Source organism: Castor canadensis, chromosome 16, assembly GCF_047511655.1.
Source record: "Castor canadensis chromosome 16, mCasCan1.hap1v2, whole genome shotgun sequence".
NCBI classification, from domain to species: Eukaryota; Metazoa; Chordata; class Mammalia; order Rodentia; family Castoridae; genus Castor; species Castor canadensis.
In genome coordinates this window covers 61,853,246-61,878,321 of record NC_133401.1, presented here as the reverse complement: position 1 = coordinate 61,878,321, position 25,076 = coordinate 61,853,246, and the positions used below count along the sequence as shown (strand labels likewise).

Below are 25,076 nucleotides of genomic sequence, written 5' to 3'. Positions count from 1 at the left end.
CGTTTCCCACAAAGATGTCCCCAGTTAAGTAATTGCTAGACCATTACTAGCTTGTGACCACAGTATTTTGGAGTAATAGAAGCACATAGAATTACTGCTCACAGTCTGTATTCCTTCATATGTGTCCACATCTGCAATAAGAACTCTTCTTATTTCTGTGGTATAAGAAATTACAGGTCTGTTGGCACAGATGATTTCATGTTGGCATTTCTTGGTCAGTGTGCAAATAACAGTTGCACACAGTATCTACCAATAGATACTAAAATCAGTGGGCAGAGGATTGAGAGCAGAATATTTGAATATTCTCTTTGTATCTCCTAAGATTTTTCTTTAATTGCAAAGAAAAACTAGTAACTTTCTGAGAAAACATCAGACAGAATGTTTTTAATTGTTTGTTTTCTGCTAAGGCAAAGTATAATTGATTTGAAGGAGAAAGAAATACCAGAATTAAGAAACAAACTGCAGAATGTCAATAGAGACATACAACGCCTAAAGAATGACATAGAAGAACAGGAAACCCTCTTAGGTACAATAATACCCGAAGAAGAAAGTGCTAAAGTATGTCTGACAGATGTTACAATTATGGAGAGGTTCCAGGTAAGTTTATTATAGTTTAAGGCAGAATAAAGTTGTTTCATGGTAACTTTAATGTGAAATGAGAGAGTGTTAAAAAAACAGTAGCTACTTTTCAGATAAAGAGTATGTTTGGAATTCAGAGAGCAACTGATTTGTTTACATTCCTGGGTTTAAATTGTTTTATTCACAAACTATGAAAATTAAGATATAATTGTGTTTTTCATTTTCTATCAGCTTTATTTTGCTTACCTCATTTGAATTGCAAAAAATTAACTTCACTTTAAGCCTATTAAACTTTGCTTTAAAAGGTTTTGAATGATAGTAATGAGTAGTTTCTTAGAAGAAATAACCTTTATTTTATTTTTATTTTTGGCAATACTGTGAATTGAACTCAGGGCCTTACGCTTGCTAAGTAGACGCTCTACCACTTCAACCATTCCACCAGCCCTTAATTATTTTTTTCCTCTTAATTTTTTTTTATCTTCTATTAGATGGAACTTAAAGATGTTGAAAGAAAAATTGCACAACAAGCAGCTAAACTACAAGGAATAGACTTGGACCGAACTGTTCAACAAGTTAATCAGGAAAAACAAGAAAAACAACACAAATTAGATACAGGTAATCTATTTCCTTGTGTACCTGTAACAACTTCAACATCGCTAGTACGTGCAATGTTTTGTAACTGTTGCATGGACAAAGAACTTTCTTCCTTCCAGCCACAGAAGATTCATTCTCTTTTCTCAAAAGCATTGCTTTGACTTCTTTCTTTGTTTCCTTGCTTTGCGCATAGATTTGGAATGGTAGGAGAGTGTCAGATGAGCTGTACTCTTTCTCAGTCATACCTACTTGCTTGTGAGCTTCTCTTGTGAGTGTCGGGGGGGGGGTACAGCAAACAGGTTTGGGGGTTAGAAGGTTTCTTACACTCTTGTTGTAGGTGGTGGGGCCCACAGAAATTTAGCCTTCATTAATTCCATAGGGCTGTAAAAACTAGGATAATACTAATAGCATTTTCTGTGCCCTTACATTAAGCACTATTCCAATGTTTTTGTGTAGTTTCTAGTAAGATTGAATTGAATCGTAAGCTTATTCAGGACCAGCAGGAACAAATTCAACACCTAAAAAGTACAACAAATGAACTTAAATCAGAGAAACTTCAGATATCCACTAATTTGCAACGTCGTCAGCAACTGGAGGAGCAGACTGTGGAATTATCTACTGAAGTTCAATCTTTATACAGAGAAATAAAGGTAAGAACATACATGTTTGTTTAAATTCGTTCAAATACATGCAATCTTCTTGATTGGTACAGTGGCCAGAACTGTGGTTATGGTAAGGATCAAATGAAATAGTATAGTAATTCTTTGTGTGGTTCCTGAGTGACAGAATAGGTAAAGATTGCTGGAAGAAGGAGTTTGAGTATGATAAACAAGAAGCAACTGCCTGGCAGTTGGTGATTGGATAACCATATAGGGATTCCTGCTTCTGTAGGAGTTTCGTGTTATCTGTAAATACTATTTCTGCAACAGACATTCACTGTCATTGAACTGTTTCCTCTGCATTCATGATGTGGTCTCAGAATCCTTAACCAATACAACAAGCAGGTCTGTGTTGCCACATGTACTGGAATGCACTTATTAGGCTTTATCTAGATCAATCAAATCAATTAAATTTATGAAGTTTTAACTATAACAATCTTACCAAATTTTTCCCTAATGATATCCACTCATTCAGGGTTTCTCTGATGGGTTACTCTGGATGCCTCTTTCTTAAATAATTTTGGATTATAATTTATCAGAGGCTTAGACTATAATAAAATAGTACTACATAACATTAGTTTTATTTCTTACTATTTATCAGTCACTTTGACATTAAAACATATAGTGTCTCAGCAGCTCTATTGAGATAGGTGACTAAGTCTTTTTATAGAAAAAGAAATTGAGATTTACAAATAAGTTTTCCAAATTCATGCACCAGATAGGAAGCAGGGTTGATTTTCAGATCAACCTTCTAGTACTTCCCACCACTTCCCAGTGTGAGAAAACGTACCTACATAACTCTACTAAATAATTGTACTAATTAGTATTGTATTAATCTTTATAGATTCAATAGATAACTCAGGATCTTAAGGTGCTTGAACAGTGGCTATCATATAAATATAGAGATGTTACAAAGACTAAATATTGGGAACTTCTGATCAATAAAATAGTTTCCAGTACTTGAATGCCCCCTCCCTTCCAGAACAGGTGTGAACACACTCATCAGTAATGTACCAGTATGCTGTCATTACCATAAAATTACTGTTGAGTAGACTTAAGCTTAAGTACAGAGGTGTTTTTACCATCATATTTCCATCTGTAAAAGAGAATTCTGGATTGAATAAACTTTCCTATTTGATCACCCAGCTCTGACCTAGATACCTGTTAACTTCATGAAAATTCATGCCTAAACAAACATCATACTATAATTGGGAACACATGGCCTAAACTAAGAATCAAGTCAGAGGCTTAGGCAGTGTTGCATAGTGAATTGAGAGAATCAACTCTGGAGCTGGACTGTGTTAGAATCTTGGCTGCATCATTTACTGTTGTGAACCTGGACAAATCATTCTTTGTGCCTGTTTGCTCCTTTGAAATACAGGGATGGAAATAATGGTACCTTCCTTATAGGACTTTCAGAAGGAGAAAATGATTGACTCTAAAGCCTGGCACATAGAAAATGCTTTTAATGACTATCAAGTCTGACACCTAAAATAAGATAATAGAGATAAGACTTTTATGTTTTTTTATGTTTTTAGGATGCTAAAGAGCAGGTAAGCCCTTTGGAAACAACATTGGAAAAGTTTCAACAGGAAAAAGAAGAAATAATCAACAGAAAACAAACAAGCATCAAAATAGCAGAGGATAAAGTAAGATTTCATTTATGTATTTACTTCTCAGATATCTATATTAAACTTATTCATAGCACTGTTCATTTGCTACATCCTTAGCCCTCATGATATAATTTTGACATTAGAATTATTTGTTCAAATAAGGATTAAACTTAAAATATTTTGCTTCTTGATCTAAAATAGAAGTTAAGAATTGAGACTATTTAATCCATCTCCATTGGCGATAAAGGGACTTATCTGAGATCATAAAATTTGGTAGTGGTACAAACTGGAACCCCAGGTCCTTAACTTGAAGCCAGCCTTTTGCTGTGCTCACCTATTAAGTGTCCTTCTACCATCCAGTGTAAATTTATCTTTCCAGCTACATGATGTCAACGAGAAGGTTAAAAATATTCATGGTTATATGAAAGACATTGAGAATTATATTCAAGATGGAAAAGATGACTATAAGAAGGTAATTTAAAACTTAAAATTATTTATTTGGTTATATTTTTATTTCATGTGCTTAAAGAATTTTTCTTTTTTGTAGCAAAAAGAAACTGAACTTAATAAAGTGGTAGATCAAATAAATGAATGTGACAAACACAAAGAAAAGATAAGTAAAGAAATGGGAATCATGAGACAAGATATTGATACACAGAAGGTAGGTGTTTTTTGCTCATAGCATCACTTATATATGTAATGTTCTTTTCTATACTTAGTGTTGTTATAATAGGTCCATTGAGTGGAAATGCAAATAGAGAAAAGCAGTTCCAATAACATACTCTTTTCTTTGTTTTTCATTTTTCGGTATAAGGTCTACATGACAGACCATGTTTAAACATAAAGATATAAAATGAAAAGTATCCCTTTGCTTCTACTTCCTAATCTCATTCCTGAATGTCATTACTGTTAGTTTCTTGTTTGTTCTTAGAGTTTTTATTCATATATCAGCAGTAGATAAGTTTAGGTTTGTGTGTGTGTATGTGTGTGTGTGTGCATGTTTAAATTTACTTTTACAGATGGAATCATACCATTCATGTTATTTTGTACCTTTTGTCATTTAGCATAATTGGATCTTATGTATCAGCTCACAGATATATCACATTCTTTTTTTTTTTTTTTACTTTATTTTTAATTTTTGAGACAAGGTTTTGATAACCCAGACTGACCTCAAACTTGTGATCCTTCTGCCTCAGCAGCTTGAATACTGGGGTTACAATGTACACCACCATGCCCAAATACATTCTTTTCAATGATTATAAAATATCTCATTTTGTGTATGTACTATAACTTACATAGGTTGATTACTCTTTTTTTTTTTTTGGTGGTACTGGGGTTTGTACTCAGGGCCTCACGTTTGCTAGGCAGGCACTCTACCACTTGAGCCTCTCTGCCAGCCCTTTTTTGTATTGGGTATTTTCGAGGTAGGGTCTTGCAAACTATTTGCCCAGAGCTGACTTTGAACCATGATCCTCCTGATCTCTGCCTGCTGAGTAGCTAGGATTATAGGCAGGAGTCACAGGTGCCCAGCTGTTGATTGCTTTTCTCCTTATTGCAAACTATAAGGCAGTGAATATCCTACATGTATCTGTATGTTTTCTTACTCTCACATAGCTTTATGTAGGATAAATTCTCAAGAGGGATTAAGGTCTAATGTATTCTTAAAAATTATCTGTAAAGAAAATACCTATAATATTAAATCATTTTGTGGTTGGTTCCTATATCACTATTTTCTCTTAAGGAAATTAATTTTTCCAAAATATAATTAAAATCATATCAAGAAGCTATCTTCAAAATGAATTATGCAGGCATGGTAGTCAGTGTCTTTGAAAGCTACATCATTTCTCTCTTCCTGCTATCTGCTTTAATCACTTGGTTATGGGTCTTGGTTAAATATCTCTTTAAAGGGTCAGGGGTGTAGCTCAATAGACTGCTTGCCCAGTTTGTGGGCAGCCCTGGATTTTTTTCTCCTGTGTGTAAAAACAAAATCCCCCACAAAACTCTTTGAAGATTGGCCAGATCAGCTTTCTGCTGGGTATCTGGCTGTATCACCAGGAATTTTAAATATATGAAATATCAATGAAATGTATTCTGGAGTCTCTGCCTGATCTAACACATCTGATATCTACATACACTTACGATGTTTATATTATAAAATACTTACCACTAGCTTATATGTGGATTGGCTATGTAAAAATCACAATGTATGGCACAATCTATACGTAATAGTTATGTGTGTGCATGCACATACATACATTTTATATACACACACACATACACATACATATATGTAAGTAATGCTTTTGCCAAACCCTCCATCTGTGGACTTGTAGAATGCCTTATTCATCATCATGGTATTCCATACAACATGGCCTCTGACAACCAAAAAACCACATCAGTGGGCTCATGCTCATGGAATTCACTTGTCTTACCCTTCATCCTGAAGCAACTGACTTGATAAAATCATGACATAGCCTTTTGAAGTCACATTTATAGTGTGCCAGCTAGGTGACAATGCTTTGCAAGGCTGTATATGCTCTGAATTAGTGATCAGTATGTGATACAGTTTCTTTATAGCTAGGATTCACAGGTTCAGGAATTAAGAGGAGGAACTGTAAGTGTCACCACTCACCATTACCCCTAGTAACGTACTAGCAAATTTTTTTCTTCCTGTTCCCATGACTTTATTCTCTGCTGGCTTAGAAGTCTTAGTTCCAGAAGGAGGAATGCTGCCACCAGGAGGCAAAACAATGATTCTGTTAATCTGGAAGTTAAGCCACTGTAGGCTACTTATGCCTCTGAGTCAGCAGGCTAAAGCAGGGAGTTACAGTATTAACTGGAGTGACTTAATCCAGACTACCAAGGGTTAATTGGGCTACTATTCCATAATGCAGGTAAGGAAGAGTTACAGGACTCGAGATCCTTTAAAGTATCTCTTGGTTTCACCATGCCCTGGAATTAAGGTCAATTGGGAAATTACAAAAGAATCTAGACTAGACTACAAATGGCCCAGACCCCTCAAGAATGAAGTTTTGAGTCACCACATCATATAACGAACCATGACCAGCTGAGGAGCTTGCTGAAGGAAACAAAACAAAAAGATCTGTGAAAGAAGGTAGTTATGAATGTCCATTATGACACCCAACTAGTTATAGGAACTGAGGGCTATAATTGTCAAGAGTATTTCTTTCCTGTTTTGTTAAAAATATGTTTCTATAGACAATACAGTTAAGCCTGGCTTAAAGATGGGAATATGTTTTTGTTTTGTTTTGATAGGACTGGGGTTTAAACTCAGGGCTTCGCACTTGCAAAGCAGGTGCTCTGCAGCTCGAGCCACACCTCCAGTTCATTTTGCTCTGGTTATTTTGGAGATAGGATCTCACAAGATGCCCACCATCTTCCCAATCTTATCCTTCCAAGTGGCTAGGATTACAGGCGTGAACCACTGGCACCCAGCTGGGGTTATGTTCTTAGAAGTAGGTCATTAGGCAGTTTCATTGTATGAACATCATGGAACCTATTTGCACAAACTAAGATGGCTGCAACATCTTATGATAATATAGTCTTATGGAACCACTGTCGTATATGCAGTCCGTCATTAGCCAAAGATGAGATTATGCAATGCATGACTATATTGTTAATTGTCCATCATATGATTTAAGTTAAGAGTTATCAGGAGAAGAGTAAATCACCCAAGGAGTTTCCCACCTCTTCTGGAGAAGGGATTATTGAGTTGTATGCATAATCAGTGTATCACATTAGGCAGAACTTTGTCTTTATATAGAGATCAAGTATGGTTTAAGGAATGCTAAGTTGAAAAAGGTGGGCTTGTGATGGTTAATTTTAGCTGCTAACGTGGCTGAAATAAGGAATATCTACTGAACTGGTAAACCATTGTTGAGTGAGTCCAAGTGTTTCCAGAGTTGACTGGCCTGTGAGTAGGGACGATCTGTCCTCCGTGTATGCGCACCATTCAGTTGGCTAAGAACAAAAAGAGAGAAAAGGATTTCCTCTGTGTATCTGAAGCTGGTTCATTTTCCTCCTCTTGCCCTTAGACATCGGAACTCTAGGTTCTCTAGCCTCAGAGCCCCAGGACTTAAACCAAGTGGCCCCAGGGTTCTCATGCCTTTGGTTTCCAACTGAAAATTATACCATCAGATGCATCATTGGCCTCCCTGGTTTTGAGGCCTTCAGACTTGGACTGAGCCATGTTCCTGGCATCCCCAGGTTACCAGCTTGCAGATGATCTGTTGTGGAACTCCTTATCCTCCAAAATTGCTTGAGCCAATTTCCCTAATAAATCCCCTCTCTCATATCTATCCTATTGGTTCTGTCTTTCTGAAGAAACCTAAAACAGGTGTCCATAATGCTGAATGGATTAATGTATCATCTGTGGTGGGTGATTGGTAAGCCTGACATTCTTTTGTTCACATGTTTATTTAAACCCTACTAAATTTACTCCAAAGAATAAAATAGTTCTAAATTTAATTATCTGCCTCCCTCCTTTTCTAGATGAAGGAATATACAAAGAGAACTGGAGGTGACCTGACTTGCCCACGGTCTCAAAATTAATAACAGTGATAGAACTTGATCTTACAATGTCAGTATTCTAGTGTATCAGAAAACAATATTGGTATACTATAACTGCATCTGGTTCTCTTTCTTCCCTTTCTCTGATTTTTATATTTTATATGCCATAATTGGAATGCTCACTGTTTAAGTATAAAGAACCAATTTTACCCCAAGGCATTTTACTACCAATTACTAAGCCAAGCAGTATATGGATTATATATACTAATTTATTTAATCTTCACTCTTTACAATAAATAGGTGGTGTTATCACCATGTTATAAGCAAACCGAGACTCAAGAGAATTTAAACTAATTTGCCCCAAGTTATCTAGTTTAAAAGTTTTAACACTGAGATTTGAGCCTAGGTGTACCTGACTTAAAAGCCTATGCTTTTTAAACTACTGTGCCATATACTGTCTTTCAAAATTAAAGTAAGGATAATAGAAGCTGTCCTAAAAGGAAGAAAATGTCAGCTTTCCTGATGACCATGCAGACAGACCAGGAGCAATATATTCTGTGCCAAAACACAGTCTCAGCCAAAATGTGATAGCACTTTTTTTTCTTTTCAGTACTAGGGCTTGAACTCAGGGCCTCACACTGGCTAGGCAGGTGCTTAAAGTATCCTTTCATATAACCAAAGCAAATTCAAATGTTATATAACATCAGATGAAAACAAGTATTGGCATACTCCCTTGTTCCTAATGAGGAAAAAGTATAAACATGATTCCCCATGGAAGAGCCTTGGAGCCTTGGAGAGGCTGCCTAGAGTGGTATTAGGTTCCCTCAGCTGCAGAGGACTTTTGCAACCATGCCATTTTAGCCACCTTTAACTGCTTATAATAATGCTCTTAGTAAATGTATATATTTACAGGTAACATGGTGGTAGCCTTACTTTCTTGATAATTTGTTTTTTGGGTTTTTCTTGGGTTTTTTTTGAACTGTAAAAATAGAAAGCCGTGATTCCCCTCTCACCCCAACCTCCCAGATTCTTTCTTCTTGGTCTTACTCTTGGCAACGAGATATGCCAAAGATCTCCTCCCTCCCACTTCCCATATTACTGAGTTTACCTTAGTTAGCTGCAAAGGCTAAGAGGGTCCCTGCTTCATCTTTGAGAAGTCCTGACTCCACACTTGGAATGTTTTCCACACACAGGATTTTGTAGGCCAGACCACCATTGTTTCTGCAGGAATTTTTTTTTCATTATTTTTGCTAGGAAAGCTGCCAAGATTTCTTTTTCTTTTTTTGCTACTGCTGCTCAGTGATTGAATTTTTTTTTTTAAGGGTAAAACTGCTCAGCAGTAACCATCAGTTATTTAAAATTTCAATTCATTGACTCAGAGAGTATCAAGAAGTTCACAGATACATACTACTTTTGTGACACTTCTTTTTGCTTTGTGTGATGATTATACATTAAACCCCAGAATGGTTGGGACCAGAAGTGTTTCAGATCTTGGAGTTGGTTGGCTTTTGTAATATTTGCTTAGACTGTTTTTTTCGAGAAGGAGGGCATACTGGGGTTTGAGCTTGGCTTCAAATCACTTGAGCCACACCTTCAGCTCTACACTGGAGTTGAGCAGCCCTGACTCAAAAATCAGAAATGCTTTAAAATCCATTGTGGATTTTGGATTTTTACATTAGGGATGTTCAACTTGTATTTGTCAACCTAAAGATAGAAGTTGTACTTGACATATAGGATCTTATGAGACGCTCTACTTACTAGATGTATCTTGGCACATCTTAGGAGACAAGTAGTAATTAGGAAAATAAAGTAGGGGGACACTGGAACAGTTGTATTGATCCCATGATCTTTTTTTAAATTTATTTTTTTAGCTGGGTTCTGGTGGCTCATCCATAATCCTAGCTAGTCAGGAGGCAGAGATCAGGAGAATTTGCAATTTGAAGCCAGCCGGGCAAAAAGTTCGAGAGACCCTATCTCAAAAAAACCTATGACAATAAAGGGCTCAAGGTGTAGGCCCTGAATTCAAACCCCAGTAATGAGAAAAAAAAAAAAGGTAGAATTTATTTTTGAACTGATAACTATAAAAACATTGTAAATGCTACTGAGTCTTGTGATCTTCATATCATTGCTCCATGGTGAGGTTCCTGGGCAAGATTATCTTTAGGGTCATTAAGTATTAAAAGTCTAATTATATTTTTTATTTCATTTTAAATTTTTGAGTGTATGTAAATGAACATATTTAGTAGTATTTTTACCAAATACTTTATACCAAATACTTTAAACAAATAACCACATAAAGATGGATGCTCAAATCATGTGTTATGGGAATCCCCCCCAAAAAGGGGACGTCTTTTTTTTTTTTTTTTACATCATGGTCATGAAAGGGCAGTGAAAGCTGCACTACAGGAGATGTCCCACTTGGGACTGGATGGAGTAGGCATTCAGATTATTCTAGAACTGGCTTATTCTTCCTCTGTTCAATTGAATGTGATTCTAAGTAAGGCAGAATTAGCACTACCTGTCAGTACTTCTCTGTTATAAGTCTCTTGTTAATAATTTGGTTATTTTTGCTAATTGACCCAATATTTACATTTAGATACAAGAAAGGTGGCTACAGGATAACCTTACTTTAAGAAAAAGACATGAGGAACTAAAAGAGGTTGAAGAAGAAAGAAAACAGCACTTAAAGGAAATGGGTCAAATGCAGGTTTTGCAAATGAAAAAGTATGTTTTTATGGTCTTTGAATTATTTATTCATTCATTCACTCTTAAGATGGGGTCTCATTGTCCAGGGTAACCTTGAACTTGTGCACATCCTGCCTCCACCTCCTGAATACTGGGATTGCAGGCAAATACCACCATGCTCAGCATAAAATGGTCTTTAGTTAAATACGTATCTTCATTATTGTAATATGAAGAAATTAAGCACCTGTTTTACAAAAGAATTTAAGCCTCAGCCTAATATCCTTTGAGACTTACAGGAAGGTGGACAGTATGTTTATACAATATAGTTCATGACCTTAAAAATTGAATTGCTAAAGAAGCAATACAGATTTTGTAGTCACGTGGTGGTATGATTATAAACATGCCAAGCACGCAGCCCTTTTCTAGGTGGCTGCAGCGAATAGTGGTACTGAGCATAAAGGATATATGTCATGGCCCTGCCTGGGTCAGACTTGCACAGTCTGTAATATCGCTAGAACACTTTGTCAGTGGAAGCGCGTTCTGCATTGTCCCACTTACAATTTCATGCCCACCAGAGCATTTCCTTTTTTGAAAGATTAGCTAGTTTCTTCCTTCACCTGGTTTTATTGGTACTTATTTTCGTTGCTACCTTCCGGGTACAGGTTCTGTTCTTTCCTTGTCTGCTTTAGAGTTGCATTATGAATTCTGTAACAACCTGGTTGATACTAAGGTGCTAGGCTGGTAAAAAAAAAAAAAAGGTTATATTAGGCAGATACTTAAATTTTGAGCCACATAAGTTGGTTCCATCCAGGTCTTATGTGGTCAGCTCTTCCTTAAAGATTTTTCATTGTCTTGAATGTAAATACAAATCTGAATCAAAAAATGCTTTGGATTTTCTGAAGGATATAGTAAAAGTGAAGTTTTAATTTAACTCATAAACCTAACAAATGGTTGATCTGTGTAAGTTTAACTATTTAAGATCTCTTTCATATGTCAAGGAAATCAAACGGTATAACCGAAAGAGCTTGACTCTTCAGCCTCTTCATTTTTAATGCATTAGGATACCACGACTGAGAAAAATCACAGAGGTAGTTATGATGAAAGCCAAGAGTGTGACTCCAATATCCCCTCAGGTCCCAAGCTTTAGCTCTTGAATACTATGTTAGTGCTGTCTCTGGCAAGTTGGAAAAGTAGAGCTTTTAGAAGAAACTTGTTTTTTGTTTTGTTTTGTATTTTTCTTTATTTTTTGTTTTTGTTTTTTTGAGGATTTCATTATGTTGCCCAAGCTGACCTGCCAACTTTTGGTCCTCCTTCATTTGCTTCCCTAGTGCTGGGATTACTGATGCGCACCACCATGCGTGGCTTAGAAGAGACTTTAAAATGAAATAACTTATTCTTAAGATCGTGGTCAGATATTTTTTTAAATTCTTCCTGTGATTAGACCTTCACAGTGCTTTCTACAGTCATTCAGACTGTAAGTTCATCTGTTCTTTTTCAAACCTTTCTTAAACTAAGGTACAACAGAAATGTCTTCAAAATATAATCAGGCCAACTCTGCCAAGGAAGTCCATAAAATTACTTAATAAGTAATTGTGAAATAAATGAAGTTTTTTTAAGTCTACATAATCTGCGAAATTATCAGAAAAAACAGTATTTTACCTCTTTTTGGTCAGTATTATGGTTTTTGTATTTGTGCAACAGAAATTTGGTTTTATCAGAGAAGTCCAAATTTTTAATAAATATTACTATAGAAAGTTTGTATTGGTTTGTTTTAGATAAAATTGTACTTCATCTTTGAGACTTTAACATTTTGTGAGCAAAAGTGATTGAAACCTGTTACCTAATAATTCCTCAGTGTTGGTAATTGTGCATCCTTGGTTTTAGTCCCCAACAGTGCTTATGTTTGTCAGTGTCTAATAGGAACTGTCAGTGCTCACATGTCATGAGGCTTCTTTATTCAGCACATGAAAATTAGCTGTTCAAAAGCCTACAAGCTGGAGAAATTTGAAAGAATTTTCTTTAGTACTGAAGCTTTAAAAAGCAAGGAGAGGCTCTGTTACATAGTAATTGGTAAGGAAAGTGGCACTTACCTATCTTTTTTGCTTTAGGTTATTAAAAGCTAAAAACATGCTCCTTGTTTGTTGTTTTTCCTCTTGCAGTGAACATCAGAAGTTGGAAGAGAACATAGACAATATAAAAAGAAATCACCATTTGGCATTAGGGCGACAGAAAGGTTATGAGGAAGAGATTATTCACTTTAAGAAAGAACTTCGAGACCCTCAGTTTCGGGATGCTGAGGAAAAGTATAGAGAAATGATGATTGTCATGAGAACAACAGAGCTTGTGAACAAGGATTTGGACGTTTATTATAAGACCCTTGACCAGTAAGTATGAGACTGGAGATTTAGTTCCCATTGCCATGAATTGCTAGCACATTTTAGTCATCTTTCCTTACCCCCTTTGTTTCTTTTTAAATATACTTCCTATATTTCATAGAGTGGAAGATATGTATATGTATGCACATACATATGCTTACTTAAGTTATGAAAGTAACAAATAAAGCATATTAACATAGAGAACTTGTGATACCACCTCCCCCTAGCTAAACCAAGAATTTTATCATTATCACTAACTGGTATCCACTTAGATGCCTCCCTTTTCTCAACCTTCAGTCAACTCCATGCCCTGTAACCAGTGGCAAAGATTTTTGCTTTTTCTTCTCTTTAAAAAAGTAGGTTTATTATTCATGTGTTGGATTTTGAGCTTTTAAAAAAGGATATTATATTCTGAGTACTCTTCTAGAATTTCCTTTTTTCCTGTGTTACTTATCCATGTTGCTTATAGCTATATATAAAACTATGCCACTATATATCCAATCTCCTGTGTTTAGACATTTGGAATTTTTCCTGGTCTTTGTTTGTTTGGCAGTACAGGGGTTTGAACTCAGGGCCTCATGCTTGCTAGGTAGGCACTCTACCACTTGAGCCACTTCACCAGCCCCCAGGTCTTCACTAATAAAAACCTTACTACTAGGAACATTTTAGTCATGTCTTCGAGAGCAAAGATGTTATAAGGTTATAATGTTGTAGTGGGTTGCAGGATATGCTCAGTTTTACAAAATGTTAAATTGCTTTCCAAAAACGGTTTTACTAGTTTGCACCACTAGTAGTATATAAGGGTCTTTAATTGATTTTGTAAATCAATTCTTTAATGGCCAAGCTAATGGGTTTAAAATGATAAATCGTGTGGCTTTCATTTGTAGTCCTCTGTTTTCTTTTTTATTTATTTTTTGAGGATAGAGTTTTTAAATTATTTATTTTATGAACACATTAATTGTACATATTAGTGGGGTTCAATGTGATATTTCCATATATGCATGCAGTATGCACTGATAAAATCCAACTGCAACCTTTTCCCAATCTTCAGTGATCACTATTCTACTTTTAACTTTTTTTTAATTTTGTTTTTGTTTGTTTGGGTGGTACTAGAGGTTTAACTCAGGGCCTCATGTTTGCTAGACAGGCACTCCACTATTTGAGCCATGCCCTCTACCCTGTATTTTTTTCAAATGAGGTCTTGCATTTTCCCCAGGCCAGCCTAGACCCCCATCCTCCTATTTAACCCTCCCGTGTAGCTGGTATTATTGGAACACACCATCATGCTCAACTTTTTATTGGTTGCAATTGGGGTCTTGCTAACTTTTGGCCCAGGTTGAGCTTGAACTGAGATCCTCCTGAGTAGCCGGGATTACAAGCCTGAGATTTCACATATGTGGTACTTGTCTTTCTGTGTCTGTGTTTTATTTCACTTAAAATAATGTCCTCCAGTTCCATCCATTTTGCTGCGAATGATAGTATTTCATTCTTTATCATAGTTGAATAATATTTCTGTGTGTGTGTATGTATTACATTTTCTTTATCCATTTATCTATTGATGAGTACCTAGGCTGATTCCATATCTTAGTTGTGAATAGTGCCACAATAAACATGGGCATGTAGATATGCTGATTTCATTTCCTTTGGATATATACCCAGATGTGTGGTACCTGGATCATGTGGTAGGTCTACTTTTAATTTTTGGAGGAACCTCCATACTATCCTCTATAATGGCTATACTAATTTACATTTGCGCCAAGAGTTTATAAAGAATTCCCTTTTCTCTACATCCTTGCCAGCATTTGTTATTTTTTTTTGATAGTAGCCATTCTAACTAAAGTAAAATAATATCTCATTGTAGTTTTGACTTACATTTCCCTAATGACACTGAGCATTTTTCATGCTTGTTGGCCATTTGTATTTCTTTTGAAAAGTATCTATTCAGATCATTTGCCCATTTTTAAATTTGGTTACTTTCTTTTAAGTTTTTGTGTTCCTTATATATCCTGGATATTAACCTCCTGTTAGATGAATATTTGGCAGATATTTTTTTTTCATTCAGTAGGCTGTCTCTTCACTCTGTTGTTTCCTTTGCTATGCAGAAGCTTTTTAGTTTGATGTAATTCCATGGCTATTTTTACTTTTGTTTGCTATACTTTTGGAGTATTCTCCAAAAAATCCTTGCCTGTACCAGTGTCCACATTTTCCCTGTGTTTTCTCCTGATTGTTTCAGTTTCAGGTATTAACATTGGATTATTTTATCCATTTTGATTGATTTTTATATGTGGTAAAAGATAGGTCTAGTTTCATTCTTCTGTATGTATATATCTAATTTTCCTAGCACAATTTATTGAAGAGATATCTTTTATCCAGTATATGTTCTTAGCATCTTTGTTGAACATCTAAAGACTGTAGATACATAGTTTTGCTTCTAAATTCTTTATTCCATTGGTCTAGGTGTCTATTTCTATGCCAATACTAAACTGTTCTAACTACTATAATTTTTACTATATTTTACAGGTGGTGTAATGCTTTCTATTTTGTTCTTTCTGCTCAAAATTTCTTTGACTATTTGGGTTTTTTGCTGTTTCATGTGAATTCTAGGATTTTTGTGTGTGTGTGGTTTTTTTTTTTTGTTTTTTTGTTTTTTTAGTTTTTTGAAGAGTATCGCTAGTATTTGATAGGGATTATACTGAACCTATAGATCTTTGGGTAGCTTAGACATTTTAATAATAACTGATTCTTCCAATCCATGAATCTGGGATGTCTTTTCTACTTTTTTGTGTGTTCTCTTCAACTTGTCTCATCAATGTTTTGTACTTTTTTTGTAGAGGTCTTTTTTCTTGAGTTAAATATAACCCTAGGCCTGTTTTCATAGCTCTTATAAATAGGATTGCTTTCCTGATTTCCTTTTCACATAATTTGCTATCAACATTTAGAAACACTACTCATTTTTTTGTATGTTGATATTTGTGATGATAATCTTTTCTTTTTTGATGAGACTGGGGTTTGAACTTAGGGCTTTGTGATCACAAAACAGATGTTGTACTTCTTGGGCCATGCCTCCAGTCCATTTTTCTCTGGTTATTTTGGAGATGGGATCTTATGAACTATTTGCCTAGGCTGGCCTTGAACCATGATCCTCCCAATCTCAGCCTCCCAAGTAGCTAGGAGTAAAGGCATGAGCCACTGGCACCTGGTGTGATGGTTAATCTTGGTTGTCAACTTGATTGGATTAAGAGACACCTAGGAGATTGGTGAAACACACCTCTATGTTTGTGTTTTTCCAGAGACAATTAGATCATGAAAACTCTGACCAGAATCAATGGTTTAATCCATTGATGGATTCAAAATGTGAATAGAGAAGTAGTAGGATTGTGGAAGGTAGTGTTTAGTTGGAAGAGGTAGGTCACTGGGGGCATGTATTGGCCCTGGCTCCTTCCTGTTTGCTTCCTGGCTGCCATTAGGTAAATGGCTTTCCTCTCTGCCATGCCCTTTCTCCATCGTTTTTCTGCCTCACCATGGTCCTATCAGTAGTGAAACCAGCTGACCATGGACTGAAACTGTGAGCCAAAATAAATCTTTTCTTCCCTTGTTTGTTTCTGGTACTTTGTCACAGAAATGAAAACAGTCTTGTATCTTGTATCTTTGATTAGAATTTAAGGTTTAGAAACAAGAACATAAACAAATAACTTATTGTTAAAGAATCCTTGCTCAGTAGACTACACGTGTATATATATATATATATATATATATATACATTTGTCCATTTTATTTTTCCTTCAATGATTCTTTTTAGTCTTCCAAACTACCTCATTTATGCTTGTAGGAGACCTTTGCCTTTTTTTCAGTTCCTTAGCAACAGATGCTATTAATCCAGTAGACTCAGCACAAAACATTTGTTGAGTGCTAAGGAATAGGAGACCCAGTCCCTGCTGGCAAGGACATTATAAGTTTATTTGAAGAAACACTTCAAAACAGGTTTTTATCCATAAGAACCTACTATAGAGAATAAGATCAATTGGTCGTGGTGGGAAAGTGAAACTCTGTATTACAAAGTAGAATAATGGACTTTCTGAAAAAGTTGATAATTTTACCTTCATAAGACCTCAAAAATCCATAATACATGGTTAAAAGTATTGCCTCTGAAGACTGAATGTTAATCCTATTGTGCTTAAACAAATTATTTAAACAACCCAAGCCTCTATTTCCTTCTCCTTACCCCTAAAATGGGACTTTGGGGAGGGGGGGTGATACTGGGGTTTGAACTCAGGGCCTTGTGCTTACTAAAGGCAAGCACTGTACCACTCTAGCCATACCTTCAGCCCTTAAAATGAGATTTTTTTTAAAAACCTGTAATAGCACTCAACATGAAAATAGAAGGAAAACATGATTTAGTTCAACTTTCTCTATTATGTTCTATTTTTAAGTAAGTTCTTAAACTATTCTTTAACAGCACTAGAGAATTAACTTTATTAAGAAAACGTAGTTTGTTGTTCCTATTTAAATAGTCTTAGAGATTGTGCCGAAGAGACACTAATATTGAATATTTACTGTGCATTAGCCATAATCTAATTCTTGTGTCTACCCTATGAAGGACTAGATATTACAATAAAGTATTTATTGGAGAGATTAAGCTGCCTACCCAAGATTCCCTAGTAAATGGCAGAGATAAAATTAGACCTCCAAACCAAGAGCTTTCTATTCCTACTATGCCAAGCTGCTACCATGCTGGCCCTTTTCATAACCTTTTAAAAACCTATATAATTATATTTACATGTAATATTTATATAACTGTTCCTTAACTCATACTTTCTGATTTATAGCCATGGAATCAACTAATTTTCATGTATTTTGTAACTTCTCAATGAGGTATGTATGTACATGATATACATTGTCATTTATACTAGAAATTTGAGTGCATATGCTTGATACTGCTCTAGATACTAAGCATACAGTAATGAAGAAACCAAAAATTAAGAAGTAAGAAAATAGCAAGTAATGGCAGGTATTACAATGAAAATTAACAGTATAAGATTAAACTAAGGGGCTACTTCAGGCCTTTTGTAAGGCAAGACATTTTCTGAGGATATGACTGAGACCTGATTGATAAGAGGGAACAAAACTTGCAAAATGCAGGGACATGGGTATTCCAGGTAGAGAGAATAGCTAAGGCGATAGCCCCAAGACCAGTATGAACAGGATGTGTTCAAGGAACAGGAAGAAGGTAAGCTTGGTTGGAATAGAGCTAAAGCTAGGCGGGTCCTAGAATATGCTGTGCCTTACAGTCTTGGTAAACAGTTTGGTTTAATTGTAAATGCACTGAGAAGTCACTGGAGGGTTTAAGCCAGAGCAGTAATGTAATCTGGCTTATAGGTTGAAGAAATCTCACAGCCTATGTGGAGGTTGTGTAAGAAACCAGGAGACAGGGCTGGTAGAGTGACTCACGTGGTAGAGTGCCTGCCTATCAAGCCTGAGGCCCTAAGTTCAAACCTTAGTACTGCCAAGAAAAGGAGGAGGGGAGCATATCAGATTAGACTGGCCACAAGCAGTAACAACACAGAACAAGCTGGAATTATACTTACTAAAAAAACAAAAAAAGAAGAAGAAGCCAGGAGACCACTGAAGAGCACTGTGGTAACCTGGGAGATAGTGTTAACAGTGGACATGGAAAGTGGCGATGGACTCAGAATGTGATCTGAAGATAGAATTGACAGACCTTGCTTCTGAATTAAGTATAGAGAAGGAGAGAAAAGGAAAGAACCCAAGATTACTTCTTTGTTTTTACTTAAGCAGCAGGATATTGGGGAACAAGTTGCTATCCTTGAATTAGGCAGGGTTGGGGAGGGAAAATGAAGAGCTCTGTGTTATACTCACTTTAAGTTTGAAATCACTGTAGATATCTAAGTGGAGTCAAGAAGGCAGTTGGATATATATAATTCAGAGTCTAAAGTTCAGGGGAGAGGTTATTTGAGAATGATCAGCATATATGTGACATGTAGAACCATGGGATGAGATTACATATGGAATGAGTGTAGGTAGTGTAGGGAAGGATCTCAAGACCCATTATGTTTACCAATCTAATGTATAAGGTGGGTAAGTTTTTTAAGGTGTTGTATCTTGAAAATCAAGTGAAGAAAATATTTAAAGAATCTAATGCTATTGAGAGGTGTAACAAGATGAGGACTGAGAATTGACCCTTGAATTTGACAAAATGAAGGTTGTTAATGACTTGGAGAAGTAGTAATCAGTGGCACAGTTGAAACTAGTCTGGTTGGAGTCAGGTGAGGAGAGAATGGTGGGAAAGAAGTGCTGAGTTCTGTTATGAAGAGGAGCCAGAAAATGGGGTGATAACTAGAGGGGACTGAGGGATCAACTTTTGTAGATTGGTGGTTTCATTTTAAATTTTATTTTTAATATTCTGATTCAAGTCACCTCTTCCTCTTGCTTATGGTACATTGCTCTGCAGACCTGAGATTTTGTGTGCTAACTGAATATAGCACTGTACCTAGGAGCCCTCCAGCTGTCCTGCATACCCTGAGAGCCAGTGATAGCAGGACCTAAAGGAAATTCTTCAATAAGGCTAATGTTCATTCATCTATTCCTGCATGTAGATGCAGTCATTATACAGGGATGACAGGAATATCACACCCTGTGCCTCCAAACTGCTGAGTTGGCTGGGGGAGGCCTTGGAAGGCTCTCCACAGTTTGTTTGACCTGGGCCATGAATGAGGAAGGAAAGGGATTTCCGCCGAGGAAAGTGCCACAGTCACAGAGGCATCACCAAGAGCAGAGGGTGGCAGGGGTGGGGAGGTGCAGTGGTGCTTTCCAGCAATGTAGACTTGTTTAAGGACCAAGCCAGGCATTTTACTGAGATCTGTTATCTAGTAATCAGATGGATTTTTCTAAATGAAAAAAAAAAGTACAAATTTCCCCAAAATTGAGTCTTTGTGGGCTTTTCTTGCAGACAGTGTACTTCTGAAGGTTTATGTGAACCCTAAATTTGCCTTCTACCCCAGAAGAAAATAAGGTCTTAAAATTTCCCTCATTGTTTCACCTCTTAGAATAAAGCATGCAGTCAGTGTAATTGTTGCATTCAACTGTCTATTTAAGGTAACACAGGAAGCTAGCAGTGCATTTTCAAGAAAAGCTGATTGCCATCTGTTATTAGTAATCATCTAAAAACATCACTAAGTGTAAGAATTGGCAATGGTCAGAGACATACTAGATGAGAAGGGGAAAACTTGCGTCATTTAGAATATATTACCTCATACTCATAGAATACATCAATTTAAATTAAATTGGAATGTATCACTCCAGGTTAGTGTTCTACCCTGTACCCAAAATGTTCTACTCTCATTTTTTCCCAGATGTGGAACATTACGTGTTAGGTCATTCTTCTTCTGAGACTCAGTAGAAACTTGCAACCTCCACAGTTTTGTTATCTGAAGCACCCAGCTCCCTGTGAGGCTCTTCAGAGCCTGGGTCCCTGCATTCAAGCAAGGACAGCTTTAGATGAGGACTTTATTCAGGGATCATCTCACGGCTCTTTGTCCTGACCATGGATGCAGTATGGTTTCATATCAGTAGCATACTGTATAGGGTAGATTACAAAACCAAAAGATAGCCAGTGGCATTTCACATCTACTGCAGGGTTTTTTTTTTATTCAAATGTTTATCTTGTGATAATGGTTAAACCATTGACTGATTTTAAAAGCCGATAGGAGTCTAGCTAAAGGAAATTAGTTTAATATTCTTAATAGTTTTGAGGGTTTTATCTTGAAAAAGAGATAATTTAACAGCTTAAGTTTGGCAAATTAATGATTTTGATTCCACTAAGTAAAAAAAAAGTCATTATTAATTTGGAATATGATACTCATGATACCGTTTCCCTTATGTTGGAGTGTTTCCACTGACCTAAATGTAGGGAGACAAAAGTGCTACCTATGATCAAAGGCAATAGGGAAGACTAGCTAGTGTAAAAAGGGTAACAGTCACAGCCAATTTTTCAGCAACCTATAGGGCTCAAGGTTTGGTACCATTTTCAACACAAAGATAGGGTTAATATATTTTAGAAAATGCCTTTGTAAGCATAATCTTTACTCCTTTTTTCAAACTTTATTTTCATTAACAGCTTTTATCATACTTCCTAATTAACATTTTTGTTAAGGAAAGAAAGTCCATATGTGTTTGATTTTTTTCCAATTAATGTTTTAGTCAATGAGATAGGTTGAGACTATGGGGAAATCTAGAGATTTGCCTTTATATGTGCACTTCTGATTGAGTATCAGTTTGGATTTTGCACAGTGCTAGGTAATCTCAGTAGCTTGAGTTCTGGACATGGTTTAACTAGGGAAGGACAGGAAGCAGGAGCTGGACAGGTCTTCTGCAAAGACCTGCCTTTTCAGACATCCTGTTTAAGTGATGCTATTCTCTTAAAACAACTCCTTTCTTCTTCCTCTTTCTTTCTTTCTTTCTTTCTTTCTTCTTTCTTTCTTTCTTTTTCTTTCTTTCTTTCTTTTTCTTTCTTTCTTTCTTCTTTCTCTCTTCTTCCTTCTTTTATTATTATTATTATTATTATTATCATTTAGTACTGGGGTCTGAACTCAAGACCTTGCACTTGCTAAACAAGTGCTCTACCACACACCTCTAGTTCTTTTTACTTTTAGGTTGTTTTTTGATAGGGTCTCACATTTTTGCCCAAGCCAGCCTCAAATCACAATCCTCCTACCTACGTCTCTTGCATAGCTGGGATTACAGGCATGTATACCACATCCAGCTTTTTTGTTGAGATGAGATCTTGCTAATTTTTTGCCTGGGCTGGCCTCCAGCCACAATACTTTGATCAGCTGTGATTTCAGGTGGGAGCCTCCAGACTGGACCTAGGCACCTGCTTCGTCATGGCTGCATCTCAGGCATTTGGTTCTAGGCTAGGGACCTAGTGCTGAGATGGTTAGAAAAGCGTTCTTCAGAGCAGCAACAGGGACTCTGAACTACTGTCCTTGTGAGGCATCAGGCTGGAAGTTGTGTACACTCAGGAAGAGCATAACTCAGAGACTCATAGAAGTTTCTTAAAGGCCAAGCACGAGAGGCAGTCGAAGAGCTTACAACAAAGTAAGAACATCGCATTATGGGGGTAGGATCTCTGGTACAATGAGGTGCTGAAGGACAGCACAGTCAGCCTGGCATTTAAAGAGGGTGTCAGTGTGAAGAAGGAAAAGAACTGTGGATGGAAACAGTTCTGCACACTACTAGGTTTGGTTTTGGTTTTGTTTTGTTTTTAAATAGACTTTAGTTTTTAGAGCAGCTTTAGCTCCATAGCAAAATTGAGCAGAAAGTACAGAGATTTCCCCTACGGCCCCATTGTCCCCCACAGGCATGGCCTCCCCACTGTCTACCTTGTGCACCAAGATGGTCCATTCACTGCAGTCAGTGAACCTACATTGATATCTCCTCATCATCTGTAGTCCAGCACTGTTGGTGTTAGACTTCTGTAGGTTTTAACACATACTGAGTGCCATATTATCTATCCTTACAGTAGCTATGGAATAGTTTCATTGGCACATGTCTTTTTGTCTTTCTAGCCTCAGGATTCTTCCTTTCCAACAGGAAATGTGTTAGACCCCTGTCATTTGTGAGAATCACATCCCAAGACTTTCCTGGATCACCAGAATTATAAATACCACCAAAGCCATCCTTTGTCTTCATAAAATTCAGTGGATTGTTATTTGCTAAATTTTTTAATCTTTCAAACTATTAATGATATGTATGAGACTAAATATATAAACCATTATTTTTTTAGATCTTAGAAATGCTCACTTTCTTTTAGGAACCAGTTTTTACAAACAGTGCTTACTACTTCAGCATATAAACGTTAGTACAAATGTTTAACAGAGAGACATGCATGCTCCAGGTGGTGGTGGGACTGATGCAGCAGTCTCTAGCCCATGAAATTCAAATCTTTGCCTCAAGAGAAGAGATTGGACTTTGAAGACCGTTCTTTAAGATACTTAATGTTAAATGACATTCAGATGTTAAAAGTGAATAAAATTAATTGATGCTGTCAGTCAGCAGTCAAGTCCCACAGCATTCCTGCATGGTAGTTTCAGGGCTGCTTTCCTTCCACAGCCCCAGCCTAAGTCACTCTCTTCGTTACTGTGGTCACTTCCTCTGCCTCTCTCTCATACATTTGTCTATGCCTTCCACTCATACACAGGCATGTGCACATGTGTGTGTGCACCATTTTATTTTCACCAACTTAATCTTCCTAAAGGTAGTGATCCCTATTCTCCTCATTATAGGAGAGACTTCCATCTGGCCTTTCCTGTTTCATGTCTCAATACTCACTATGCACCTAATCAAATAGTTTTTTTCTCTTACCCCACATATTCCTGTGCTCTCTCTCCTCCTTGGAATGTTACTTTGATGAAATCCTCCCTAAACAGAAGTGATTTTTCCATCCTTTGTAATCCATAATATTTTGTACCAATTAAGCCATTCAGCTTCATGTTACAGATAATTGCTGCTCTCTATACTTCACGTCTATGCAAATCATAGAACATACTTCAGGGTAGACTTAGGTTCATTTCCATGACAATGTCTAACATTTACTCAGCACTGAAGAACTACTACATGAGTGACATAATTCCATTTTCCTCACAGTGCACACAAATGTATTTTTTTGTGTTTTTATGTGAATGATACCACATTGTAGTTATTTTCCTGTTGTCTTTTTCACTTAACACATAATGATACTCTTGTATGTTCACATAAGTAAGTACCTTATTGTTAATAGCTGCACAGTCTATAAATGGGTTTTTTTTTATTTCTTTTATTCATATGTGCATACAATGTTTGGGTCATTTCTCCCCCCTTCCCCCCGCACCCTCCTTCTCCCCCTCTATCCCCTCGCTACCAGGCAGAAACTATTTTGCCCTTACCTCTAATTTTGTTGTAGAGAGAGTATAAGCAATAATAGGAAGGACCAAACGTTTTTGCTAGTTGAGATAAGGATAGCTACACAGGGAGTTGACTCGCATTGCTTTCCTGTGCATATGTGTTACATTCTAAATTAATTCTTCTCAAACTAACCTTTTCTCTAGTTCCTGGTCCCTTCTCCTATTGGCCTCTGTCACTTTAAAGTTTCTGCATTAGTTCCTTTGCATTGAGGACATCAAATGCTATCTTGTTTTTTTTTTTGGTTTCTTGCCTGTCCTCATACCTCCCTATGTGCTCTCACCTCATCATGTGATCAAAGTCCAATCCCCTTGTTGTGTTTGCCCTTGATCTAATGTCCACATAACAGGGAGAACATACGATTTTTGGTCTTCTGGGCCTGGCTAATCTCACTCAGGATGATGTTCTCCAGTTCCATCATTTACCTGCAAATGATAAGATTTCATTCTTCTTCATGTCTGAATAGTATTCCATTGTGTATGGAAAATGTGTACCACATTTTCTTAATCCATTCATCAATAGTGGGGCATCTTGGCTGTTTCCATAACTTGGCTATTGTGAATAGTGCTGCAATAAACATGGGTGTGCAAGTGCCTTTGGAAAAACCTGTGTTGCATTCCTTTGGGTATATCCCCAAGAGTGGTATTGCTGGATCATATGGCAGATCTGTTTAGATTTTTAAGAAGCTTCCAAATTTTTTCCAGAGTGGTTGTACTAGTTTGCATTCCCATCATCAGTGTATAAGGGTTCCTTTTTCCCCACATCCTTGCCAACACCTGTTGGTGGTGTTTTTGATGATGGCTATTCTAACAGGGGTGAGGTGGAATCTTAGTGTGGTTTTGATTTGCATTTCCTTAATGGCTAGAGATGGTGAGCATTTTTTTCATGTGTTTTTTGGCCATTTGAATTTCTTCTTTTGAGAAAGTTCTGTTTAGTTCACTTGCCCATTTCTTTATTGGTTCATTAATTTTGGGAGAAATTAGTTTTTTGAGTTCCCTATATATTCTGGTTATTAGTCCTTTGTCTAATGTGTAGCTGGCAAATATTTTCTCCCACTCTGTGGGTGGTCTCTTCAGTTCAGAGAC

The 25,076-nt window shown here is 36.7% G+C and overlaps 1 protein-coding gene across 4 annotated transcripts in view; it reads left to right on the top strand.

Annotated features, from left to right (window-relative positions):
- The window catches only part of Rad50 (RAD50 double strand break repair protein), a 69,832-nt gene that overhangs the window by 35,466 nt on the left and 9,290 nt on the right, over window positions 1–25,076 (top strand). For all 4 annotated transcript variants that reach the window (XR_012442514.1, XM_074057217.1, XM_074057216.1 and 1 more), the window contains 8 exons: window positions 408–597; window positions 1,068–1,194; window positions 1,630–1,823; window positions 3,371–3,481; window positions 3,825–3,917; window positions 3,993–4,106; window positions 10,572–10,699; window positions 12,820–13,044. Coding sequence is in view for 3 of the 4 variants with exons in the window: in XM_074057217.1 (XP_073913318.1) it covers window positions 408–597; window positions 1,068–1,194; window positions 1,630–1,823; window positions 3,371–3,481; window positions 3,825–3,917; window positions 3,993–4,106; window positions 10,572–10,699; window positions 12,820–13,044 (1,182 nt within the window). In the remaining variant the exon portion in view is untranslated. The remainder of the gene's footprint in view (window positions 1–407; window positions 598–1,067; window positions 1,195–1,629; window positions 1,824–3,370; window positions 3,482–3,824; window positions 3,918–3,992; window positions 4,107–10,571; window positions 10,700–12,819; window positions 13,045–25,076) is intronic.